This window comes from Mauremys mutica, chromosome 2 (genome assembly GCF_020497125.1).
Source record: "Mauremys mutica isolate MM-2020 ecotype Southern chromosome 2, ASM2049712v1, whole genome shotgun sequence".
Classification (NCBI taxonomy): Eukaryota; Metazoa; Chordata; order Testudines; family Geoemydidae; genus Mauremys; species Mauremys mutica.
The window spans coordinates 164,183,558-164,209,581 of NC_059073.1; the positions used below are offsets into that span (position 1 = coordinate 164,183,558).

Genomic DNA, 26,024 nt, shown 5'->3' on the forward strand with positions numbered 1-26,024 from the left:
CCGCCGTAGACCATCGGGCAACAGACGCAACCAGGCCCAGGCCCCTTCCAAGGCCCCTCAAGTGCCCAAACAGGCCTTTTGATGGGACGCCCGAGGACGGCCCATCAGTCTCTTTCACGGATCCTACCCCGTTATTTTACAACCGCCTTTCCCACTTCCTTCCGGCGTGGTCCCAAATAACATCGGACAACTGGGTCCTTCGTACTATCCAGTATGGTTACCACCTTCAGTTTGTTTCGCCCCCTCCTTCCCACCCGCCTTCCCCGTCCCTCTTCAGGGACCCCTCTCACGAGCAATTCCTCCTACAAGAGGTCGAGACTCTGTTGAGCTTGGGGGCCATAGAGGAGGTGCCGCACAACATGCGCGGCAGGGGATTTTATTCCCGATATTTCCTCATCCCCAAGGCGAAAGGAGGTCTACGACCCATACTGGACCTCCGAGAGCTCAACAGGTACCTGCTCAAGCTCAAGTTTCGCATGGTCACTCTGGGGACCATCATTCCCTCCCTGGATCCGGGAGACTGGTTTGCCGCCCTCGATATGAAGGACGCCTACTTCCATGTCGCGATCTACCCTCCCCATCGACGCTACCTGCGCTTCGTGGTCAACAGCGTGCACTACCAGTTTGCGGTGCTACCCTTCGGCCTGTCAACCGCGCCAAGGGTCTTTACCAAATGCATGGCAGTGGTTGCCGCAGCCCTCCGCCGTCGTCGCATACACGTCTACCCGTATCTCGACGACTGGCTGGTTCGCGGGACATCCCGGCAGCTGGTAGTGGACCAGATGACGGAAATACTATCCCTATTCCGGTTCCTGGGCCTTCTCATCAATGCCGAGAAGTCCACATTAACGCCATCGCAACGAGTGGAGTTCATCGGAGCGGTCCTCGACTCCACTTTAGCCAGGGCCTGCCTCCCTCGATCTCAGCACCAGACAGTGGTCTCCATCATCCAGGACCTACACACCTTTCCTACGACGACGGTGCGGTCCTGCCTACGCCTCCTAGGCCATATGGCGTACTGCACATTCATGACAATGCACGCCAGGCTGCGCCTTCGCCCATTTCAATCTTGGTTGGCGTCAGTGTACCGCCCGCATCGCGACCCCATAGACATGGTGGTCACGGTCACGAAGCCTACCCTCGATTCACTCAGCTGGTGGCTGGACCCAGATGTCGTGTGTGCAGGAGTCCCGTTCCGCCCTCCTCGCCCATCCGTCACACTGGACAACACGACGGCGATGTTCTACGTGAACAAGCAGGGCGGAGCCCGCTCCTCCCTGCTCTGCAAAGAAGCCATGCTCCTGTGGGACTTCTGCGTGACCCACTCGATTCGCCTGGAAGCGTCCTTTCTTCCAGGAGTGCAGAACACGCTGGCCGATCATCTCAGCAGATCGTTCCTCTCCCATGAGTGGTCTCTTCATCCGGATGTGGTGCGCACAATTTTCCGGAGGTGGGGGTTTCCCCAGATAGACCTGTTTGCCTCCAAGGAGAACAGGAAGTGCCATCTATTTTGTTCATACCAGGGTCGCTCCCCAGGCTCCCTGTCGGACGCATTCCTCTGCTCCTGGACGGATCACCTCCTCTACGCCTTCCCTCCGTTCCCCATCGTACACCGAGTGCTACTGAAGCTTTGGAGGGACAGGGCCCACGTCATACTCGTCGCTCCGGCCTGGCCGAGGCAGCACTGGTACACCCTGCTGCTCGAGCTCTCCGTTCAGGATCCCATTCCCCTTCCGTTATGGCCGGACCTCATCACACAGGACTTCGGCAGACTACGCCACCCGAATCTTCAGTCCCTCCATTTTACAGCTTGGTACCTGCGTGGTTGACCCACGCAGAGAGGGACTGTTCGGCGGCGGTACAGCAAGTCCTACTTGAAAGCAGGAAGCCTTCCACTCGCTCCACCTACCTCGCGAAATGGAAGCGTTTCGCGCTCTGGTGCGATCAGCGCGGCCTTAATCCCCTCCTAGTCCCTATCCCTACAATCCTGGACTACCTCTGGTACCTTAAAGAACAAGGTCTCGCGGTCTCCTCCTTGAAGGTGCACCTGGAGGCCGTGTCCGCTTTTCGTCCATCCATGGGAGGTCGGTCCATCTTCTCCAACCAGATGGTTTCCCACTTCCTTAAAGGCCTGGACCGCTTGTACCCGCCGGTGCGGCGTCCTACCCCGACCTGGGACTTGAATCTCGTCCTGGCCAGACTTATGGGGCCGCCCTTCGAGCCCCTGGCCATGTGCTCTCTACTCTGTCTCTCCTGGAAGACGGCCTTCCTCGTTGCAATTACATCGGCAAGACGAGTCTCTGAGCTCCGTGCCCTAACGGTTGGTCCACCATACACCGTCTTCCACGGAGACAAGGTGCAGCTTCGATCACACCCGGCCTTCCTCCCTAAGGTGGTGTCGGCCTTTCACCTTAATCAGGAGATCTTCCTTCTGGTCTTCTTCCCGAAGCCGCATGCCTCACCTCGTGAGCAACAGCTTCACACCCTGGACGTCCGCAGGGCCCTCGCCTTTTATATCGAGCGGACGAAGCCCTTCCGGCGTTCGACCCAGCTGTTTGTAGCGGTTGCCGATCGCATGAGAGGCGAGCCGGTCTCCTCGCAGCGGATTTCCTCCTGGGTAACGGCATGTATCCGGACATGCTACGAGCTTGCTCGCGTGCCACCATGCCACCTCACCGCTCACTCGACAAGAGCGCAAGCCTCGTCGGCCGCCTTCCTGGACCATGTCCCCATCCAGGACATCTGTAGAGTGGCCACCTGGTCTTCTGTCCACACCTTCGCTTCCCACTATGCGCTGGTGCAGCAATCCAGAGACGATGCAGCCTTCGGCTCAGCAGTCTTACACTCTGCTACGTCTCACTCTGACCCCACCGCCTAGGTAAGGCTTGGGAATCACCTGACTGGAATGCATAGGAGCAATCACTCGAAGAAGAAAAGACGGTTACTCACCGTAGTAACTGTTGTTCTTCGAGATGTGTTGCTCCTATCCATTCCAGACCTGCCCTCCTTCCCCACTGTTGGAGTAGCCGGCAAGAAGGAACTGAGGAGCGGACGGGCCGGCTGGGGTATATATCCAGCGCCATGGCGGCGCCACTCCAGGGGGCGCCCAGCCGGCCCGCCGGAGTTGCTAGGGTAAAAATGTTCCGAAGAGCCATGCACGCGCGGCGCGCATACCTGACTGGAATGGATAGGAGCAACACATCTCGAAGAACAACAGTTACTACGGTGAGTAACCGTCTTTTGCTGACCATGGGCAACAGGCATATCTGTGAGTACATAGCTGCATCAAAACATGGCACCACAGGGCAAGCTAGCAATTGGACAAAGAGGCTAAATTTGACTGTTCAAAACCAGCTCAATTCAGTCATGTCTGCAGCTATACTATCTCCAGTTGTGATCTAAATTAATCAGGGTTAGACTTTGTCAGCACATAGAGAGCAAGCTTCTTACGAACACTAGAATCCTGCAGGAAATAGTGTGGGTGATTCAGTTAGGATGCTCTTCCCCATGAATGTGTACTCGTCTAATGATAATGTGTATTGGTAGGGGACAGTGTATTGCTGGTCAAACCATCTTTCAGATAGGCTCTAAAACTTTTGGTCTGATTAGAGTATTTCTGTTCATGAAAGCTCTCATGGCACATTTGGTAAATGCAGAAGTTTTAGGTCTGCTTTCCACATAAGTCTTCACTTTCTTGCCTAAACTGGAGTGTTGCCATGTTCCTGTATGGCAGGGGTCGGCAACCTTTCAGAAGTGGTGTGCCGAATCTTCATTTATTCACTCTAATATAAGATGTCGCATGCCAGTAATACATTTTAATGTTTTTAGAAGGTCTCTTTCTATAAGTCTGTAATATATAACTAAACTATTGTTGTATGTAAAGTAAATATGGTTTTTAAAATGTTTAAGAAGCTTCATTTAAAATTAAATTAAAATGCAGAGCCTCCCAGACCGGTGGCCAAGACCCGGGCAGTGTGAGTGCCGCTGAAATTCAGCTCACGTGCCGCCTTCGGCACCTGTGCCATAGGTTGCCTACTCCTGCTGTATGGTATCACCAGCCATGATCCACTAGCAGGTGCATTGGGATGGTGGGTATAGCGAAACCTGCATGCTGGGGTTTAAAAAAAATGCTATGGGTTCTTTCCTCAGAAAAAATCCTGGTGAGACGAAGGTTTGGGGAATACAGCCCAGGTCAGAATAGTGATTTATGTCTTTGAGAGGAACACAACTAGGGTCCTGTCCTGTGCAGATGCTTAGTGCTTCTTGAAAGGTCCTGAATGCCTTCAAACTGCCACTGAAATCAGAGGAACTGAAGACACTCTGCACCTCATAGAATCAGGCCTGTGTTAGAATTTTATTTCTAACAAAGTATGATTTTGAACATAATCAGTGTTTTTACTTCCACTTACCTCAAGCATTGTAACTAAATGAAAAGTTTGATTGGAATGATTTTGCTTGCATGAATTTAAAGGCATCTTTTAAAATGATCTTCATTTGTTTCTAAAAGGTTGCAAAGTGTTTTAAAATTATATGGTTTGTCCTTTTAAAAATAATTTCTGCTAAATGCTGCCAAAATGTAGTGGGATACTCTGTTATAATTTCATTGTAGGGATGACTTTGTATTAGGGATAATAGAGTGAATTTCATTCCTTTTTAAAAGAAACAAATGTACTCATAGGCTCACCAAAATATGCTTACAATGCAGTGGTGACAAATGTTAATTGTATCAATAGTCCATGATTAAATAATGTCTAAGACATGTGATAGGTAGACTTTTACAAAATAAGTTATGCCTAGATATTCTGTTAATGATTTGTGGTCTTTAACTTCCCACAAAGCTAAGGAAATTTATTTTTAACCATACTGTATTTCCCTAATTGACATTTCCCCCCTTATTTAATTTCCTTTAAAACCAGCAAGAATGCTTCTTTGAAGTCTGATCTCATTCTTTGCTTTTTGCCCCCCCGAAGTCTGAGGTCAAACTTTTCCTAATTTTACCTATTGCTGTTCATCCACTAGTCGTATATAAAAATAAAGCAAGAGCCAAATCCTAATACAGTACAGTTAGCTTACTGCACACAGAGATAGATGCTTCTCTTTATATGTGTGCATAACTCTTATTAGTGATAATGGGAGTTATGTATGTGTGCACATCACAGGAAGAATATTTTCATAAACATTCATTTGTTTGATATGATTTGTATCATATAAATCAGAAAAGTTTACGCTTTATCTTTATTAAACTATGCAGAGCAGCTCAATGAAATCACACATGCTATATGCCAGTTCTTAGCATTGTCACCAATGATTAATTTTGGTGAATGGCTCAGTTAAACTGCCTGCGGCACAAGATCTTCTGAGTTATTGTGTAAGGTTGTTAGTGCTTGGAATATTTACTTATGGTAGATCTAATAGAATCGGATTTGATCCTGAATACATTTAGTGTTGTGAGTATTCTGCCAGTTACAAAATACAATCTGTGGTTAGTGGATGCTTCAAGGGATTATTAATTACTGTAATATGGGGCTTCTCACTTGTAGGTCACTAGCTTGAATTTGACCCAAGTGGGTACTGAGTGAAAGTCATCACTGTTTTGTGGTCTGTGTAAAACAAGTTGTTGAGCTCTGTCCAGATCTTATTAGAAAGGTGCTCTCACTGTTAGAACATCATCACAATAGGCAATCTTGTAGGCAGTCTCATCAAAGCAGTTAGGGATTGACTAAATATGGAGACTGAACAAATCTCACATGCCTAGAGATATACCTGTAGGCTGAGCCACCTTGCCCTGCTGTTGCCTGTGATATAGAATTCTGTGGACAGTCAGAAAATACATCCTGCCAGGGTTGTCAGTCTGGCATATTTCACAAGCAATATATTGAGTAAAATGAAGGTAGAATGTCTTTTCTTTGCTATGGTATGTATGGGGCTGTAAGAGGTTAGCTGGGGCTTGACCCTCTCCGGAGCGGCGGGGAGCCACACCGGCTCACTACACACAGTTGATGTTCGGGGGGAATTAGTCCGGCCGTAGGAGTCTCCCTCGGCAGCACTTGAGGTAACTGGAATAAGGACCATAAGCCCAGGCCCTGGGTCAAGGCGTCCAGTGAGCCAGGTGCTCAAGCCCTCCGGCAGGAGCTGAGCAGTGCCAGTACAAACAGTAGCAATAAGCCCAGGCCCTGGGGCAGGGCAGGGCAATAATGATGAGTCAGGAGCTTGACAGTACAAGCAATAGGGAGCCCAGGCCCTATATCAGGGCGGGGCAATACGGAGTCCGGGGCTCAGGCCCTCAGGCAGGGCTGAGCAGTAACACTACAAACAGTAATGAGTCAGGAGCTCAGGCAGGGCTGAGCAGTAGCAATAGACCCAAGCCTCCAAAGGCCTGGGAGAGGGGGAGACGGCCACCCACAAGTTGGGTGGCAGGGGGGACACAGGCCCTCCCACTCCACTGCATCCCAGCCTGGGGCCCTAGCAATGGCAGGAGACCCGCTGCCGTGTCAGTGGGGATCCTGGCCGCAACAGGGCTCTGACCCTGCTGCAGCCAGACTAGGGTCGGCTGCCCCCGGGCTACTTCCAGACTCCCCCTCGGGTAGTAGCTGGGTCAGGGTGTTGGCCTCTGGCGGATCCAGCACCATGGGTTCCTTGGGGTAGTGGGCGAGCGGCAGGCCCGGCAACTCCTCCGGGTAGCGAGCACAGGGCAAATCAGGCCAGTCCTGGCCTACACCTTGGGCTGCGGGGGTTTCCCAGTCGTGGGCTAGGCTGGAGATGTCTGGCCTCCCCAGCGGCTGGCCCTCCAGTGAGATCTGAGGGCTCTGAGGATGAGCCTTTATACTTCCAGGTCGCCGCCGGACCCTCTGAGGGGCGGGCCCAGAGTTCTCTAGCTCTGCCCAGTCTGGCCTCCGGATGGGCTCGTCACTCTCCGGAGCGGCGGGGAGCCACACGGCCTCACTACAGGGGCAAATGCTCCTCTTTACTTTAGTGAGAAGAGTGGACCAAGCAGCAGTGTATCTAAGTGAGGGTGAGGCAGTAGCAGCTCTGTGTCATAGTCACCAGAAGGTTTGGGGGCTGGGAGGTTGCTGGGATAGGGTAGTGGTGGAGGAGAAAATGGCTACTATGTAGCATCTCACCCCTCCTCTCAGCCCTATGGGGATACCTTGTGTAACTACTGACCTCAGCAGCATTAACTTATACTAGGTCTGCCTTCACTGAGCAACAGTCAAAACCTGCTTTCAGAGAGCTGTGGAGGGCAATGGCCAGTGTGCTAAACTCATGAGAGCATGATTTCTTTAGGAGCTGGATGCCATGGAATTCAGTGGGTAGGAAGTAACACAGAGGTACTTTGGTACAGCCTTTGAGATCTCTGCAAATCTCAGGAAAATAATGGTTTTTTGGCGGGGGGGGGGAGGGAGGGAAGTGGGGTGACACTTCTTTAGGTTCTGCAGGATAGTAAATCTAAAAGTCACATGGAAAGAATCAGATGGAAACTGTGGGCCTGGTTCCATTGAAGTTGCTGGCAAGATTCCCATTGACTTGAGTGGTGCAGAATTGAGCCTTGTGTGAGTGCAAAATTGATTTCCAGTATCTTATGTGAAAATAGCCATGGCATGGAATGGTTTAGCCCAGGGCACATAAGTAATTTGACTAGGTTACATGAGTTGTTTTAAAAGACTGCTTGGGTTATAGTTTCTAAAGCTGATTTAATAAATATATTCTATCTTAAGAAAATACTGCTGTTTTGCTTCTAAAAGAAAATGTTATATATGTAAACCTCTCCTCCCACACATGTCACAAAGTGGGAAAAATATAAATTTAAAATATAAGAAAACAATTTTTTTCTGCATGCCAATGGTAGATAAAAACATGTCTTTTTCATTAAGTCCCAAGTTCATGAAAATGTAATTGACAATTTTCTGATGTAAAATTACAAAAAGTTGTCATTCATTTTTGAGAAGTCAAACTCCACAGGGAAGGAAAACAAACGATTATTTTCCATTGCAAACCTAACGAATTGTTTTGTTTTCTATTAGCCGTCCTCGGTGTCATTGAATTCTTTTCTTTGCATTCTTCAGGTTCTTTCCGCACATGAACACAACGAGAGTTGCCAGTTAAAGGAAAAGTGACCAGTGCAGAGGACGACGTGATCACCATGAAGGGAAATGGTCTGGTTGCATTGCTGGTTGTAGGTTTGGGAGTCATAGGAATCTTAGTGTCAGCAGCTACAGAAGATTCCCAGTGCCATCGAGCTGAGCACCCTGTTATAATGTATAAAGGTAAGGAGCATTTCCCCTGCTCTTCTAAACAAATTTTCCAAAAAAGGGAAAAATACCACACAAGCCCTCTACTTCTGGAAGCTTTTGTTTATATCACACATTGGCACCAAGTGAAAATGAATGTAGTGCCCTCTGCCTAGTTGCCTATCAATATTTGTCCAGAAATCAACAGACAGTTTGATAGATTGTACAACTGGCAATTTCAGCTCAGAAGCGTCCCCAGGTCTGGAATGACAGCAACATTAAAGGTCGAGAAGGATTAAAGTGCATTGGCGGAGCTCTGTGTTGAAACTTGCCCAGTGTTTGACCTCACTATACTATACTCTTTTCAGTGCAGTTAGTCTCTCTCTTTCGTGAGCTCTGAACTGACACACATGGTTTAAAAATATAATAAAATAAAAAGCTTTCCACTGCTACTCAGCATGGGCACTGAGTGATGCCACAAACTATTAAACCAGCGGAACATGTATCTGACCATCCTCGGCTGCAGGATGAACACTGCTGCATTGTCATCAGTCAGTGTCAGGCCTCTAGAATACCTCTGCTGTTCTTAAAATCTGCAGGTGGTTTCTGCCATGCTGTCTGGGAGATGTTATAGGAGAGCTCTAATTCTGAATTAAATAGAGGCAGGGATCAGAAACGAGCTGAAATACATCTCAGGCTAATAAAAACAAGTGTACAAACTTTGCTCACAGTTCTCCTCTGAATGTGTAATTGAAGGTGCTAACAGCATTAGATCTCTCATTTTCATTTGTAATTAAAACACAAAATGGATGAGCACACCTTCTGTAAATACTGCACTCTCTGTCCTTTTGGTTACCACTGCAATCATTACAGTGCTGAGAGTGACATATGGATAAATCAGAATACATGTTAATCAGGTCTTACTCTCCCTTTCACCCTGCAGTAGGGAGGATCCTGGTTGCATTGCCTTTTCAGTATAGAAGTAGTATTTGTCACGACAGGATCCAAGTTAGCGGAGTTGTCAGCACTCAACATGATCCACTGGGTTGAGCCCCTGCATTGTTTGCAAAATAGTTTTCTTGATTACTTACTTTCTGGATTCATGGGGTGATTGCTGTTAAAACCTCCTGCTCGTTAGGCTTATGACTTACATCAGCTTTTATTGTAATTCTTAAAATGATTGCACCAGGAAAAAAATGGCAGCCCTTCAGGAAAACAAGTTTTACAATTAGCTTATTGAGTTTCATCACCATCTGAATTTAATTTTAAATATTTGTTGTCTAAAGTAATTATGCTAATAATACAATACAATCTTTATTATTTATTGATTGATTTAAAATTTGCCCTTTAGGTTAGCAAGTTACAGAGCATTCCAAGAGGCTTGTACATATGGATATGGGGAACAGGTTATTAAGAGACACTAGATTGCACTCACATTATATTCTTCAAATTATCTTCAACAACCAAAAAGATATGTGCACCTCTTTTATAAGAGGCCTATATCTACTAAAATAACAATTTTTACTTTGATAAATTGGGACCAATGACACTGTTTTAGAAAAACAAAATTTGTTATAGACATTGCTTTTGGAAAATTTGGAGCAATTATCTTTGTGTGTTGAACAGAAAGTGGCTTTTGACAGGCTTTATTAGTACAGTTGCTAAGTATAATGAATCAAATGATGAATTTTCATAAATTATTATTATAAATTATTGTTAACATCGGATGTAATGTATTTATTCTGGTAAAATATAGAGGAAATAATTCTGAAATCCAGTATTTGAAGGTGGACTGTGATTCAAATAAATTAATTTTAATGTCAAATTGTACCTTATTCAATGGGACTATACAAGGAGTAAAGTACTACTCAGTGTGAGTGAGTATCAGAATCTAGCTATATTACAAGTGGAGCTGGTAGCACCGCTTGTAGATAAGGTTACCTGAGCCTTCCCATTATATAGTTGCCAACTCTTATAAATTCATAGTTTGTGACACAATTTAGTCCCAGTCTTGCATCATCTCCAGAAGGACCAGCTTTCAAGTGATTTCCAGCTCTTCCAGGAGGCAAACTCCATCTGACTGACTGTTTGTTTTTTCCACTTCCCTGCCTCTTGGTCAAGAAGAGCCAATCAGGGCTGGCTGCTGCAGGAGGCAAGCAGATCTCTCTGCTCTCCTCTCAGAAGTGAAAGGTGTTTTTGGATAGGAGAGAAGGCGAGGGAGCAGCTTACCCCATTCTGACAGGCGGGAAGTGGGCATGAGGTAGCAGAAAGCACTGAACAGCTCAGGGGGCTCCACTCTTTTGTCCCCCCTCTCCTCCTGTGAATAATGGGTCAGTCTGCTCAATGCTTCTCCCACCCTTGCTTCCATGCCCAGCTCAATTCCTGTGACACCATGGCAAGCCTGGGAAGAAGGAGAAAAGGACTTTCCTGCAACTGTCTTCCAGGCCAGGTGGGCTGGGTGTGAAGAATACTGGGAGAGGCAAGAAGAACAGAAGTGCACTGCACAAGTCTAAGGGAAAAAAGAGTTCAGGAGAGCTGGCAGTTTTTTAGAGAGACATCATTTAGGGCACAAAAGCAACTATCTCAGTGCATAGGAAAGTATGGTATGATACCATCCTGGCTTAACAAGGAGATCTTCTGTGACTTCAAACTCAAAAAAAGTCATGCAGAAAGTAGGAACTAGGACTAGGAAATTATGAAAGAAGAATATGGAAAAAAACCCACAAACACGTAGGGAACAAGTTAGAAAAGCCAAAGCACAAAATGTGCTTAAACTAGCTAGGGACATAAAGTGTAACAAGAAAAAATTTTGCAAATACATTGGAAGCAAGAGCAATACCAAGGACAGGGTAGGCTCATTACTCAATGAGGAGGGAAAGACAGTAACAGAAAATGCAGATGGCTGAAGGGTTAAATTCCTTTTTTGTTTCAGTTTTCACCAAAAAGAATAGCAGTAATTGGAAAACTGACATAGTGAACATCAGTGTAAATTGGGTAGGATCTGAGGCTAAAGTGGGGAAAGAACAAGTTAAGAATTATTTAGACAAGTTAAATGTCTTCAAGTCAGCAGGGCCTGATGAAATACACCCCTAGAATACTTAAGGAACTGGCTGGTGAGATCTCTGATCCACTAGTGATTATCTTTAAGAACTCCTGGAGAATGGGAGCTATCCCAGAGGAGTGGAAAAGGGCAAATGATACCTATCCATAAAAAGGGGAATCAAGACAACCCAGGGGATTATAGGCCAGTCAGCCTAACTTTGGTACCCGGAAAGATAATGGAGCAAATGATCACACAATCAATTTGTGAGCACCTAGAAGATAAAAAGGTGATACCTAACAGACAAGATGGATTTGTCATGAACAAGTCATGTCAAACTAACCTAATATGCTTCTTTTACAGAGTAACAAGCTTTGTGGATAGGGGAGAAGCAGTAAATGTGATATGTCTCAACTTTAGTAAAGCTTTTGATACTGTCTTGCATGACCTCATTAGCAAATTAGGGAAATATAGCCTAGATGAACCTGTTGTGAGGTGGGTCCATAACTGGTTGGAAAACCATTCTCAGATAGTAGTTATCAATGGTTCACAGTGAAGTCAGAAGGGCATATTGAGTGGGGTCCCTTAGGGATCTGTCCTGGATCTGGTTCCATTCAATATCTTCATAAATGGTTTGGATAATGGCATAGAGAGTACACTTGTAATGTTTGCAGTTGATACTAAGTTGAGAGTTGAGTATTTTTTGGGACAGGGTTCGAATCCAAAATGATCTTGACACACTTGAGAAATTATCTGAAATAAATAGGATGGAATTCAATGTGGCCAAATGCAGGAAGTAATAATCAATTCCATAAATACAAAGTGGGAAATGACTTCCTAGAAATGAGTACTGCAGAAGAGGATCTGGGGATGATAGTGGATCACAAATGAAATATGACTCCACAGTGTAATACTGTTGCAAAACAAGCAAACATCATTCTAGGATTTATTAACAGGAGTGTTGTAAACAAGACATGGGAAGTAATTCTTCTGCTCTACTCTGCACTGATAAGACCTCAGCTAGAGTCCTGTGTCCAGTTCTGGGCACCACACTCTGGGAAAGATGTGAACAGACTGAAGAATGTCCAGAGGAGAGCAACAAAAATTATTAAAGATCTAAAAAATATGACCTACAAGGAAAGATTGAAAAAATTGGGTTTGTTTAGTCTGGAGCAGAGAAGACTGGGGGGAGGGAGGGGAAAGGAACATAACAGTCTTCAAGTATGTAAAAGGTTCTTACAAAGAGGAAGGTGATACATTGTTCTCCTTATCTATTGAGGACAGGACAAGAAACAATGGGCTTAAATTGTAGCAAGGAAGCTTTAGGTTGCATATTAGGAAAAGCTCCCTAACTGTGAGGTAGTAAAGCACTGGAACAAATTACCTAGAAAAGTTGTGGAATCTCCATCAGTGGAAGTTTTTAAGAACAGGTTAGACAAACAGCTGTCATAGATGGTCTTGATCAGTGTTTCTCAACAGCCAATTCATGGACTGGTGCTGGTGCCTGATATCTCCCGGATAAAGTTTAGGAAGGCAGCAAGCAGGTCCCTGGTATCAAAAAAGTTGAGAAACACTGGTCTAGATCTGGCCTGCACAACACGCAGTCCGCGGGCCGCATGCGGCCCGCAGAGCCTCACTGTGCGGCCCGCGAGGGGATTCTAAATCCCCCGCACACGGCGCTCTGCGGGCAGCTCAGAGCCCTTTGAATCCCGGCCGCAGCCAGGAAGCAAAGAGCTCTGGGCTGCCGGCAACCGCGGGGAGTCCAGAGCCTTTGGAATCTCAGCCGCGGCCGGGAGTCAGAGGGCTCTGGGCTGTCCGCCGCTGCAGATAGCCCAGAGCCCTTTAAATCCCAGCCGCGGCCGGGAATCAAAAGGCTCTGGGTTGCCCGCAGCGGCGGGGAGCCCAGAGCCCTTTGAATCTCAGCCGCGTCCGGGAGTCAGAGGGCTCTGGACTGTCCGCAGCGGTGGGGAGCCCAGAGCCCTTTAAATGTCAGCCGCGGCTGGGAATCAAAAGGCTCTGGGTTGCCCGCAGTGGCGGACAGCCCAGAGCCCTCTGACTCCCGGCGGCGGCTGGGATTTAAAGGGCTCTGGGCTGCCTGCAACCGCGGGGAGCCCAGAGCCTTTTAAATCCCAGCCGCGGCCGGGAATCAGAGGGCTCTGGGCTCCCCGCCTCTGCGAACAGCCCGGAGCCCTCTGACTTTGCCCACAGCGGCGGGGAGCCCAGAGCCCTTTAAATCCCAGCCGCGGCTGGGAATCAAAAGGCTCTGGGCTGTCCGTAGCGGCGGGGAGCCCAGAGCCCTTTGAATCTCAGCCGCGGGCCGGGAGTCAGAGGGCTCTGGGCGGTCCGTAGCGGCGGGGAGCCCAGAGCCCTTTGAATCCCGGCATGCAGCCGCTGTTTGCCCCCTCCCCAGACCTCTGCCCCAGCTGCGCTCCAGGACCCCCACCCCTCTATCTAACACCGCTGGTCCTTGTCCCCTGATACCGCTCTCCTGGGACTCTTGCCCCTAACTGCCACCCAGAACCTCACCCCCATCTAAATGCTGCTGCTCCTTGTCCCCTGATTGCTCCCTCCCAAGACCCCTGCTCCAACTACCCCTTGGGACCCCACCCCCTATCTAAGTCTCCCTTCTCCTTGTCCCCAACTGCCCCCTCCTGAGACCCCCCCAACTTTCCCCCAGGTCCCCACCCCCTACCTGTCCCCTGATAAACCCCTGGGACTCCCATGCCTATCCTTCTGCTGCCTGTCCCCTGACTGCCCCCCGGAACCCCTACCCCTTCTCCAACCCCCAGCCCCCTTACCGTGCCACTCAGGCCAGCGTGTCTGGCTCCATGCAGCTCCAGATACATTGCTGCCATGCTCCCCCGTGGAGCCCACAGGCCCCCTCCCCAGCACCTGTCTTCCATTTTGAACACCTCAAAATTCAGGAGTGCTCATGCTCAGTTTGGGCAGCTGTTACTTCATTTCTCCCAAACCAAATATACTGATCCACTCTAACTTGCTTTAGAAAAAGCAGGATAAAATTGAGCAAGAAATGCTTATTAGCACTGGAATTGCTATTTTCAACAGCCATTGCCTTTTTGTTTGTTTCAGGAAGACAGTGATATTTCATTGGCAAATTCCCCATAGAAAGAAAGAGTGGAACAAAAGAATAATAAAGGCACCTCAACTTTTCCTCATTTATGGAGGACAGTCTTATAATATGCATCCAGATATCTTCCAATCACACAAGCTGAAAATTGTTCCACTTTACTGCACCTCTGTAACCATATGGGAACCAATCCTGTCTGTGTTTTGTGCACATCCAAAATTCCTGCTGAATGACCCGCCCTGGGAGCGTTACCAGTGACCCAGGGCTGGGGAGGCAGGAGGTGTGTGTGTGGGGGGAGGCACTGGTGGAGGGGAGCCCAGGGCTGGGGCAGCAGCAGGGTGGGGGGAGGGCACTGGTGGGGAGGAAAGGGGGAAGCCCAGCGCTGGGGCGGCAGGGGGTGTGGGTCAGTGGGGGGAGAGCCCAGGACTGGGGCAGCAGGGGGGTACAGGGGGGAGCCCAGGGCTGGGACGGGGGGCAGACAAGTTTTTTTTTGCTTGGGGCAGCAAAACACCTAGAACCGGCCCTGCCGGGTTCCCCCAGCCGCCGGAGCCCTGAGCCCTTTAATTTGACCCTGAGGGCTCCCAGCCACCTCTTCAGCTGGGAGCCCCCGGTTGATTTAAAATAAAGTATCACCTCCCCACCCCCAACCTTCCTTTTTGGCCCACAGCTGTTTTGGTGGGGCGGCACTGGGGAAGGAGGGTTTATTTCTGCAGGGCTGGACGGCCCTGGGGCGGGGTGTTTCTGCGGGGCCGGGAGGTTTCGGCCCTCAACTGTTTTCTTTGGAGGAATGTGGCCCTCGCCGCTTTACGAGTTGTGCGGGCCTGGTCTAGATAATATTTAATCCTGCCTCAGAGCAGGGGACTGGACTATATCTCTTGAGGTCCCTTCCAGTCTTACATTTCTATGATTTTATGAGAGACAAGGGACAGATGTGGGACTGGCAGATTAAAATTGGGAGTTGGGGGGTTCATAATTCATTGCTGGGCTGGGGGACAGACAGTTGTGGGGGTAGGAACAGAATTAATTATTTAGATATTTTGTGCTTGAGGATAAGCTGCAAGCTTCTATCAGGCAGCATTTTATATACATCTTTATAATTTAAACTCATTTGGGTCCTCCACCCACAGCTCCCGAAGGCGGCCAAAATCATGTTACTGTTTAAATTTGGGAGAGTTGGTAACACTGTTAAATTGCTATACACAAATTGGGGATGGAGGAAGGGAGTTCAAAAATCAAAAGGCATAGCAATCTCATTATTTTGGGGGTCTGGCTCATGATTTTTGAAGGTTAGGTTAGCAATACTGCCATTATATTACTTTGTTTTCAGTTGCTTATAACTTTGCCAAACTTTAGCCATTCAGGATGAACTTTTCCATCTAGGTTTCCACAGGCTCAGTAGAAATTTGTTGGAGTTTGAAAGCTAAATTCTCTTAAAATTCCATCAGCACGTAGGATGGTCCATTCTAAGAGTGCCGGGGCTGAGCAGGACTTGCCTTGAGATTGCTTCTCCTGGCTGCCAGGGGCTGCTGTGGCACCAGACATAGAAACAGAGATCAGAGAGACTGGCTTTCAAGTGCTCCACCTGCTGGAGCCCAGAGATCATGAAGGATAAGGAGGCAGCATCCTGACTGAAATGCAGAGCAGTGAGGAATTAGGAAAATGGGGAGACAGAGTTGTAGAAGTCAGAGGGTGGGGAGGAGTGTAGAGGAGTGGAAAGATACAGATGGAGACAAAGTCAATAGCTGGGGCCTGTGGGGTCAATAGGAGAAGGGAGGGGAGGAAATGGAGAGGGACAGAAGCCAGGAGGATGAGGGGGTGGAGAGAGCAGATGGGGAGAGGGACAGACATTAATTTATGTTCACAATACCCCTGTGAGGTGAGGGGGTAGAAAATGTCAACAATGTACACTAATGTTGGGTACCCAATTTCAGATGCCAAGGTTGATTTTTTCAGAGAATTTAGCATTTTGTAACAATTACTTGTTTAAAGCACAGCTCCCATTGACCTTATACTGGCACTAGAAAAGGTTCAGAAAAGGGCAACTAAAATGATTAGGGGTTTGGAGAGGGTCCCATATGAGGAAAGATTAAAGAGGCTAGGACTCTTCAGCTTGGAAAAGAGGAGACTAAGGGGGGATATGATAGAGGTATATAAAATCATGAGTGATGTGGAGAAAGTGGATAAGGAAAAGCTATTTACTTATTCCCATAAGACAAGAACTAGGGGTCACCAAATGAAATTAATAGGCAGCAGGCTTAAAACAAATAAAAGGAAGTTCTTCTTCACGCAGCACACAGTCAACTTGTGGAATTCCTTACCTGAGGAGGTTGTGAAGGCTAGGTCTATTAACAGCGTTTAAAAGAGAACTGGATAAATTCATGGTGGTTAGGTCCATAAATGGCTATTAGCCAGGATGGGTAAGGAATGGTGTCCCTAGCCTCTGTTTGTCAGAGGATGGAGATGGATGGCACGAGAGAGATCACTTGATCTTTGCCTGTTAGGTTCACTCCCTCTGGGGCACTTGGCATTGGCCACTGTTGGTAGACAGATACTGGGCTAGATGGACCTTTGGTCTGACCCGGTACAGCTGTTCTTATGTTCTAATTGTAGCTGTGAAATGCCTTAACCACAAGATTTTTAGCTTACTTAAACTCCCTGCATCATTTACTACACACCTTCCAACTTCTTCAACAAATAAAACAGAGGTCCTACAGACAACAATGTCCATCAAGGAGGATAGGTCCATCAATGGCTATTAGCCAGGATGGGCAGGAATGGTGTCCCTAGTGTCTGTTTGCCAGAAGCTGGGAATGAGCGAAAGGGGATGGATCACTTGATAATAACCTGTTCTGTTCATTCTCTTTGGGGCACCTGGCCACTGTCGGTAGGATACTGGGCTAGAAAAACCTTTGGTCTGACCCTTAATGCTATTTAAGTGTGAGGGTTGTTTTTTTGGGGGGGGGGTGTTTATATATATAATTTACAAGTTCCATACATTTTAATACAAAATAATTAAGAATCATTTTCATATTCACTTGCTAAAATCTGATAACTGAAAGTGAAAAATCATCATAATAATTAAGAATAGAATCAGGGCTCTGTTGCTATCCATGTATTTCAGCCCAGGTTTGGGAATATGCCCTGGACCTGGCCTGCCATTGTTTGTATGATTTAACCTTTGTTCTCTTCCATGCTCCTCCTTATTCCACATGTACCATGTCTACTTGTCTTATTAACAAAGAGGGGTGCCCTTCCCAATCTCAGAGACCTGCTTCCCTATACTGAGAGTGGTTGGTCTCTCATCCCTGTAGGGTCTCTGATGGTTAATAGGTAAAATTCAGTGTCCTCCTCCAAACAAAAGGTCTTTGGGGACGTGGGAGCCTGCTGCTGCCACTGGCTCTGATACAACAACAGATAGCATACTATTAAGAGCTGTCTGGAGGATGATAATTCCATTACACAACATTTGAGGTTTCAAAATTTGTTTTCGTGCCACATTTGAAAGTAATCAAAGCCTTTAGAACATGTTCGTTAGATGGAATTGTTTCGTAATATCTGGCTTTGGTTCAACAACCTGAGGCTTTCAATTTGGGTCTCTCTTGATTTTCCTGAAGAAAACTTTGTCAAAACCAGTACATCTTCATGAAACACTGCAACTTCAGCGAAATGGCATATTTCAATGAAATTTCATTTTGTCAGAAATGTTTCATCTTAATATTTCTAACTGGAGGATTGTGCCATATCATCTAAGTGCCAGCTGCAAAAGTGCCCACGCTTCCACATTCAGTGGAGAATCCTCACTCACTTTCTAATCTGGCAGTTAAAGAGAAAGGAGAGAGATTCCATGAGATGCTGGGAAGACATTAAAATATATTCAAAGGATTATCTGTGTGATTTTAAAATACATCTTTCTGTATCTATTTCTGTATCTTATTTCTTTATGCAGTGCTGATAGCCATGAGATATATTACTGAACCATGTGATTAATTAACTTATCATGCACTTTTTCTGCCTTATCTGCACTCTGCCTACTATTCCATCTCCCTGGGAACTATACAAATAACCTAAAAGAGCCTACTCATGAAAATGCCACAACTTTAAAATGCTTTATGTCAGACCCTTCCAGAGCCATCAGTGAGTTCAATATGTCCCACTGAGAAGCTGGAAATCTCCCCTACCAATTGTTTGAAGTCAGTGGGAGCTGTTGGAGTCTCAGCATTCTGAAAACCAGACTACAAATTCAGGTGCCCATGTATGTATTTAACAGCTTAATTTTAGGCAGCAATTTAAAAAAAATGCTTGAGCTATATATTATTACACATGTGTACTATGGATTGATTACATATACTGGTGTAAATCAAGAGTAACTGAGGTCACTGGAGTTAAGTGAGTGTAAAAATGATAGGAGAATGAGGCCACACATATGTGGAGATGATATTCAGGTGACAAAAATGGAAAAGCATGTGATGGCCTGTGTGCATGTGTATAGTGTATATATGTGTATGTGTACGAATTAGGGTGGTCAATTAATTACAGTTAACTCATGCACTTAAAAATTTAATTGTGATTAATTGGACTATTAAACAATAGAATACCACTTGAAATGTATTAAATATTTTTGATGTTTTTCTACATGTTCAAATATATTGATTTCTATTACAACACAGAATGCAAAGTGTACAGTGCTCACTTTATATTCTTATTTTTGCTTACAAATATTTGCCCCGTAAAAATGATAAACAAAAAATAGTATTTTTCAATTCACCTCATACAAGTACTATAGTGCAATCTCTTTATTGTGAAGGTGTAATTTAGAAATGTAGACTTGTTTTGTTACATAACTGAACTAAAAACAAAACCATGTAAAACTTTAGAGCCTACTGTGAGGGGTTGGACCCCCATTTCAGGCTGCCATTTAGCCCGCCTGTCCCACCAGTCTGGGCTCCCCTTACTGTGCTTCTGTGACAGGTACTTTCCAGCACACACACAAGTAGGGACACACCCAACTGTAGAATCATAGAATCTCAGGGTTGGAAGGGACCTCAGGAGGTCATCTAGTCCAACCCCCTGCTCAAAGCAGGACCAAACCCAACTAAATCATCCCAGCCAGGGCTTTGTCAAGCCTGGCCTTAAAAACCTCTAAGGAAGGAGATTCCACTACCTCCCTAGGTAACCCATTCCAGTTCTTCACCACCCTACTAGTGAAAAAGTTTTTCCTAATATCCAACCTAAACCTCCCCCTCTGCAACTTGAGACCATTACTCCTTGTTCTGTCATCTTCTACCACTGAGAACAGTCTAGATCCATCCTCTTTGGAACCCCCTTTCAGGTAGTTGAAAGCAGCTATCAAATCGCCCCTCATTCTTCTCTTCTGCAGACTAAACAATCCCAGTTCCCTCTGCCTCTCCTCATAAGTCATGTGCTCCAGCCCCCTAATCATTTTTATTGCCCTCCGCTGGACTCTCTCCAATTTATCCACATCCTTCTTGTAGTGTGGGGCCCAAAACTGGACACAGTACTCCAAATGAGGCCTCACCAGTGCTGAGTAGAGGGGAATGATCACATCCCTCGATCTGCTGGAAATGCCCCTACTTATACAACCCAAAATGCCATTAGCCTTCTTGGCAACAAGGGCACACTGTTGACTCATATTCAGCTTTTCGTCCACCGTAACCCCTAGGTCCTTTTCTGCAGAACTGCTGCCCAGCCATTCGGTCCCTAGTCTGTAGCAGTGCATGGGATTCTTCCGTCCTAAGTGCAGGACTCTGCACTTGTCCTTGTTGAACCTCATCATATTTCTTTTGGCCCAATCCTCTAATTGGTCTAGGTCCCTCTGTATCCTATCCCTACCCTCCAGTGTATCAACCACTCCTCCCAGTTTAGTGTCATCTGCAAACTTGCTAAGGGTGCAGTCCACACCATCCTCCAGATCGTTAATGAAGATATTGAATAAAACCGGCCCCAGCACCGACCCTTGGGGCACTCCACTTGATACCAGCTGCCAACTAGACATGGAACCATTGATCACTACCCGTTAAGCCCGACCATCTAGCCAGTTTTCTATCCACCTTACCGTCCATTCATCCAGCCCATACTTCTTTAACTTTCTGGGAAGAATACTGTGGGAGACTGTATCAAAAGCTTTGCTAAAGTCCAGAAATAGTACATCCACTGCTTTCCCCTCATCCACAGAGCCGGTTATCTCGTCATAGAAGGCAATTAGGTTAGTCAGGCATGACTTGCCCTTGGTGAATCCATGCTGACTGTTCCTGATCACTTTCCCTTCCTTTAAGTGGTTCAGGATTGATTCCTTGAGGACCTGTTCCATGAGGAATCAATCCTGTAGAATCACACAGAGTCTGCGATCAGCTCTGTGTGGGAGGACTCAGATAGGGGATTGCCCAACACTCCTGTTTACACACCCTCTGGTGTGTAAATCCAAAATTATATTGTCTTGCACTGTATAGAGATCTATATAACGTAACCTCATGAAAATCGCCCCCTCTCTCAATGTGGAGGAAGATACGCACAGCTCTTTGCCCCCACAGTTTTGAATTGCAGAAACTGGGTTTTAGAAAACAAAATAAGTTTATTAACTACAAAGGATGATTTAAGTGATTATAAGGGATAGCAAACAGAACAAAGCAGATTACTGAGCAAAATAAACAAACATGCAACCTAAGCTTAATTCACCAAAGAAACTGGTTACAAATAGTAATTTCTCACCCTAAATGTTGTTTTAGGCAGGTTGCAGAGTTTCTGCAGCTTAGAGTTCTAGGTATTTCTCTTCGCATGCTAGACCCCTCTCTCAGCCTGGGTCCCAGTCCTTTCTCCTCATATCAATCATAGATGTTTACAGCAGTCATCCTGGGCGGGGATTCAGTGAAGAACTAGTCATCTTGACTAACTCACTCTCCACCCTTAAATAGGATTTACATATGGCAGGAATCTTTTGTTTCCCTGTTTGATCCCCATCCCCCTTCAGTGGAAACGTACCAGCTCGGGATGGTGTCTCGTACCAGGTGACATGATCACATTACCTTGCAGTGTCAAAGCAACCATAAGACAAGGTTTATTTGTAACGTCCAGAGGAAGGAACTCCAGGAAGATGGAAGATCAGCATCTTCAAAGACCCATTGTCTTTCCTAATGGCCCATCCAGGCTGATTGCATACTGTCTGGTAGGTGTACACACAGTTGTAATTGTTACATAGTCAATATTTATAACTTCAGATACATTAATGATACATGAATACAAATTGGATAATCACATTCAGTATATCATAGCCTTTCCAATGATATCTCACAAGACCCTCTTGCATCAAATACATCTTAATTATGCCATATTCATATCATAAGCGTATTTCTATAAAGAATATGGGGCGTAACGTCACCTATAGGTCCACTCAGTCCTACTTCTAGTTCAGCCAATCGCTAAGACAAACATGTTTGTTTACATTTATGGGAGATACTGCTGCCTGCTTCTTATTTACAATGTCACTTGAAGGTGAGAACAGGCATTTGCATGGGACTTCTGTAGCTGGCATTGCAAGGTATTTATGTGCCACATATTCATATGCCCCTTCATGCTTCGGCCACATTCCAGAAGACATGCTTCCATGCTGCTGATGGGGGAGAATTGTATGTCTCCTGTTCTATGTTTTACCTGCATTCTGCCATATATTTCATGTTATAGCATTCTCAGATGATGGCCCCACACATGTTCATTTTAAGAACACTTTCACAGCAGATTTGACAAAATGCAAAGAAGGTACCAATGCGAGATTCCTAAAAATAGCTGCAGCACTTGACCCAAGGTTTAAGAATCTGAACTGCTGTCCATAATCTGAGAGGGACGAGGTGTGGCATATGCTTTCAGAAGTCTTAAACGAGCAATACTCAGATGTGGAAACTACAGAACCTGAATCACCAAGAAACAAAATCAATCTTCCGCTGGTGGCATCTGACTCAGATGATGAAAATGAACATGCGTCAGTCCGCTCTCCTTTGGATCGTTATTGAGCAGAACCCATCATCAGCATGGAAACATGTCCTCTGGGATGGTGGTTGAAGCATAAAGGGACATATGGATCTTTAGCACATCTGGCATGTAAATATCTTGTGATGCCAGCTACAACAGTGCCAGGCGAATTCCTGCTCTCACTTTCAGGTAACATTGTAAACAAGAAGTGAGCAGCATTATCTCCTGCAGATTGTAACCAAAACTGTTTGTCTGAGTGATTGGCTGAAGTAGGACTGAGTGGACATGTATGCTCTAAAGTTTTAGATTGTTTTATTTTTTGAATGCAGTTATTTTTTGCACATAATTCTACATTTGTAAGTTCAGCTTTCATGATAAAGTTTGCACTACAGTACTTGTATTAGGTGAATTGAAAAATACTATTTCTTTTGTTTTTTTACAGTGCAAATATTTGTAATCAGAATAAATATAAAGTGAACACTGTACAGTTTGTATTGTGTTGTAATTGAAATCAATATATTTGAAAATGTAGAAGACACTCAAAATATTTAAATAAATGGTATTCTGTTATTGCTTAACAGCATGATTAATTGAGATTAATTTTTTTTAATCACTTGACAGCCCTAATATGAATAAATATAATTTAACTTTAAGAGCCAGGACATCAAAGAGCTGTGAAAACAACTTTTCAGTAAAGAGAACAAAATGTATAGCATTACTTTCTATTTAATTTTGCTTTATTCTGTTTTGCTTGCAGGGCCGCCCAGAGGATTCCGGGGGCCCGGGGTCTTCGGCGGCGGGGGGGCCCTTCCGTTCCGGGACCCGCCGCCAAAGTGCCCCGAAGACCCGCGGCGGGAGCCCCCCGCCGCCGAATTACCGCTGAAGCGGGACCCGCCGCCGAAGCGCAGCTCGGTCTTTGGCGGTAATTCGGTGGCGGGGGGGGGTCCCCACCGCGGGCCTTCCGGGCACTTAGGCGGCGGGTCCCGGAACAGAAGGGGCCCCCCGCCGCCGAAGACCGGGCTGCGCTTCGGCGGCGGCGGGTCCCGGTCCCGCCCCCGGCGGTCCCGCTCCTCCCCCCCGCCCCGGTCCCAGCCTCTTACCGAGCACGTCTCCGGCGGGGCCTGAGCTCCGTCCCGCTCAGAGCCGCGTGGTGAGGGGGCGGGGCTGGGAGCTCCACGCCGAGCGGAGGCAGCTGCCCCGCCCCCTCCCCACGGCGCTCTGAGCGGGGCGGGGCTCAGGCCCCGTTGGAGCTCCCAGCCCCGCCCCGCTCACCACGCGGCTCTGAGCGGGACGGAGCTCAGGCCCCCCCAGAGACGTGCTCGGTAAGGGGCTGGGGCCGGGGCCGGGGCGGGACCGTCTCTGAGCGGGGCGGGGCTCAGGGGCCCCGCCGGAGACGCTGAGGCTCCAGGAGAGGGGCGGAGGCGGGAGCCTCCGCTCTTCTCTTGGGGGCCCCTGCGGAGCCCGGGGCAAATTGCCCCCTTTGCCCCCCCCCTCTGGGCGGCCCTGTTTGCTTGTATGTGCAGATAGAATTGTTGCATAGAAATAGGTACAGAAATACTAATACCAATTTTTATGAAGTGTTCTAGGGCTCCCTCAGACTAACTTGATTTACTGGAAAAACAAATAAATCTACTTAATACTGCATCCTGTTATGAAGTGGGGTTTTTTTAATGTAACTCATTATGAATAGGTATGAAACTCTAAGATCCTGTGATCAGGAATTGTGAGGAGCAGATGATGGGCAGAAATGGAATTTATATACTAACAGAAGCCTGGAGACAAGAGACATTACATAAATATAAGAAATCAGAGTTGAACTGTTCATATTCAGGAACAAGGCATAAAGCTTAACAAGGCTAACTCCTGTCTGAAACTTCTGGCATTTCAAAGCAGTTAGTCTCCTCAGGGTGGAAGTCTGTGTTCTACATGGCTTTTGGACAATATGTTCACTGTATTTTAGTTTTAAGAACTCCAGATCAAATGGTCTGGATTAGTCAGATTTTGATCTCATAACATTTAAATCTCATTAGCTGCTTTCTGGTCTAACATACCTTAGCATATCAAAACAGCACATTACTTCTTCTATGAGCCCTGACTGCTTGACACAGTTCTTTTCAGTCATCAACAGAAGGTTAGGCCAGGTCTGCACTAGAAACTTTTGCCAATGCGGCAATCTTGGTTAAGGAGTGTGATTTTTTTGCCGTCAAAAGCCGTAGCGTAGATGCAATCATACCAGCATAAAAATTCTTTTTGTAGTATAGCTTATTTCACTTCCTGAACTGGTAAAGTTATACTGGCAAAGGATTTTTTTCCTGGTATAAGGTGTATCTACATTAGGTGGGTTTGCTGGTATAGCTACAGTAGTAAAACTTTTACATGTAGACTATGCCTTTAGACTCTGCAATTAATGCATGAAGTTATCCATTTTCATCTCCCCTGCATTTCACCTCATGAAGCCTAATTTCTCTGGCTTTATTTGATAGAGGTGAAGCAATTTTGCACCTTAATGTTGGTCTTAACTGGGGTTTAAATGGTGTATGGAGCCTTGCACAGATGTCCATTATTGGGGGGCGGGAATTTCATTGTCACTGTTTTATCTCAAGATCCTGTGAAGTCGATACCAGATTTTTAGAGAGAAATTGAGAGCTGCCTCAGTGAGAGAGACAGCTGACAATTATAGAAAACATGGTTAGCAATGTTTTAAAATACACACTGTCTTGCAAAAAGGTCATATCTTATGGTAAATAAACAAATGCTCAAAAATAAGATGAAAACCAAACCACAGAAGAAACAAAAGCAAAGCCTTCATTGCTTCTTTGAGGTTTTCCACAAAAGAAAAGAATGTACATTTTAGATTTGATTTAGAAACACCAAAAATGTCTTTTCTCGACCTCATTATCTAACCACTGTAGAATTTCCTAATTTGGTGTTTGTCTAGGGAGCACGGAATCAGTACAATCACTCCTCTAGTTTTATTGTGTGTGTGTGTGTGTGTGTGTGTGTGTATATATATATATATATATTAGACAGCACACGTTTAGAGTGCACCATGGAGGAAATGACTTGTGGGCTGAATGAGAAAGCATGAACGTTGCATAAACTTTACACCCTTTGGGTTTCTCTCTCTCTCCCTTCCTCTCTTCTTGTAGCAAATCACTATTTAACTAGAACTCAGTAGAAATTTTCATCTGAGTTAATTTTTTCACCCAAAAATGCAGATTTGAGTCAGGAATTTGTGTCAAATTAACTGAATTGTTTCAACTAAAAACTGTGCAAAAATCAGAAAAATTGAATTATGATATTTTCAAAATTAACATTTTATTTTTTATTTGAAATGACCTTTTACTTCAAATTTTACTTCAGTTTTATTAAAAAGAAAAGTTTAAAAACTCAAAAATGAATCATTTCATAGAATATCAGGGTTGGAAGGGACCTCAGAAGGTCATCTAGTCCAACCCTTCCGGGGGTTGGTGATCAGCAGTCCTACGCCCCAGCCACTACGTCCAACCGCCCTCTGAGTCCAATCCCTCGTCAGGGATCTGGCGTAGTATAATGGCCGCTCCCTATGGCCATTGGCTGGGTATACTGCAAGAGGTGAAGTGGGGGACCCAGGCCTGCCCACTATTCTGAGTCCCAGCCCAGGGACCCTCTGGTGGCAGCCTCGCTGTCCTCCTTCTCTCCCCTCATC

At 46.1% G+C, this 26,024-nt stretch overlaps 1 protein-coding gene across 1 annotated transcript in view; it reads left to right on the forward strand.

Moving 5' to 3' along the window:
• Nucleotides 1–26,024, forward strand: part of SEMA5A (semaphorin 5A) — a 668,529-nt gene that overhangs the window by 176,069 nt on the left and 466,436 nt on the right. The window contains exon 2 of the mRNA XM_045005697.1: nt 8,064–8,264. Coding sequence (XP_044861632.1) covers nt 8,141–8,264 — 124 coding nt within the window. The 5' untranslated portion in view covers nt 8,064–8,140. The remainder of the gene's footprint in view (nt 1–8,063; nt 8,265–26,024) is intronic.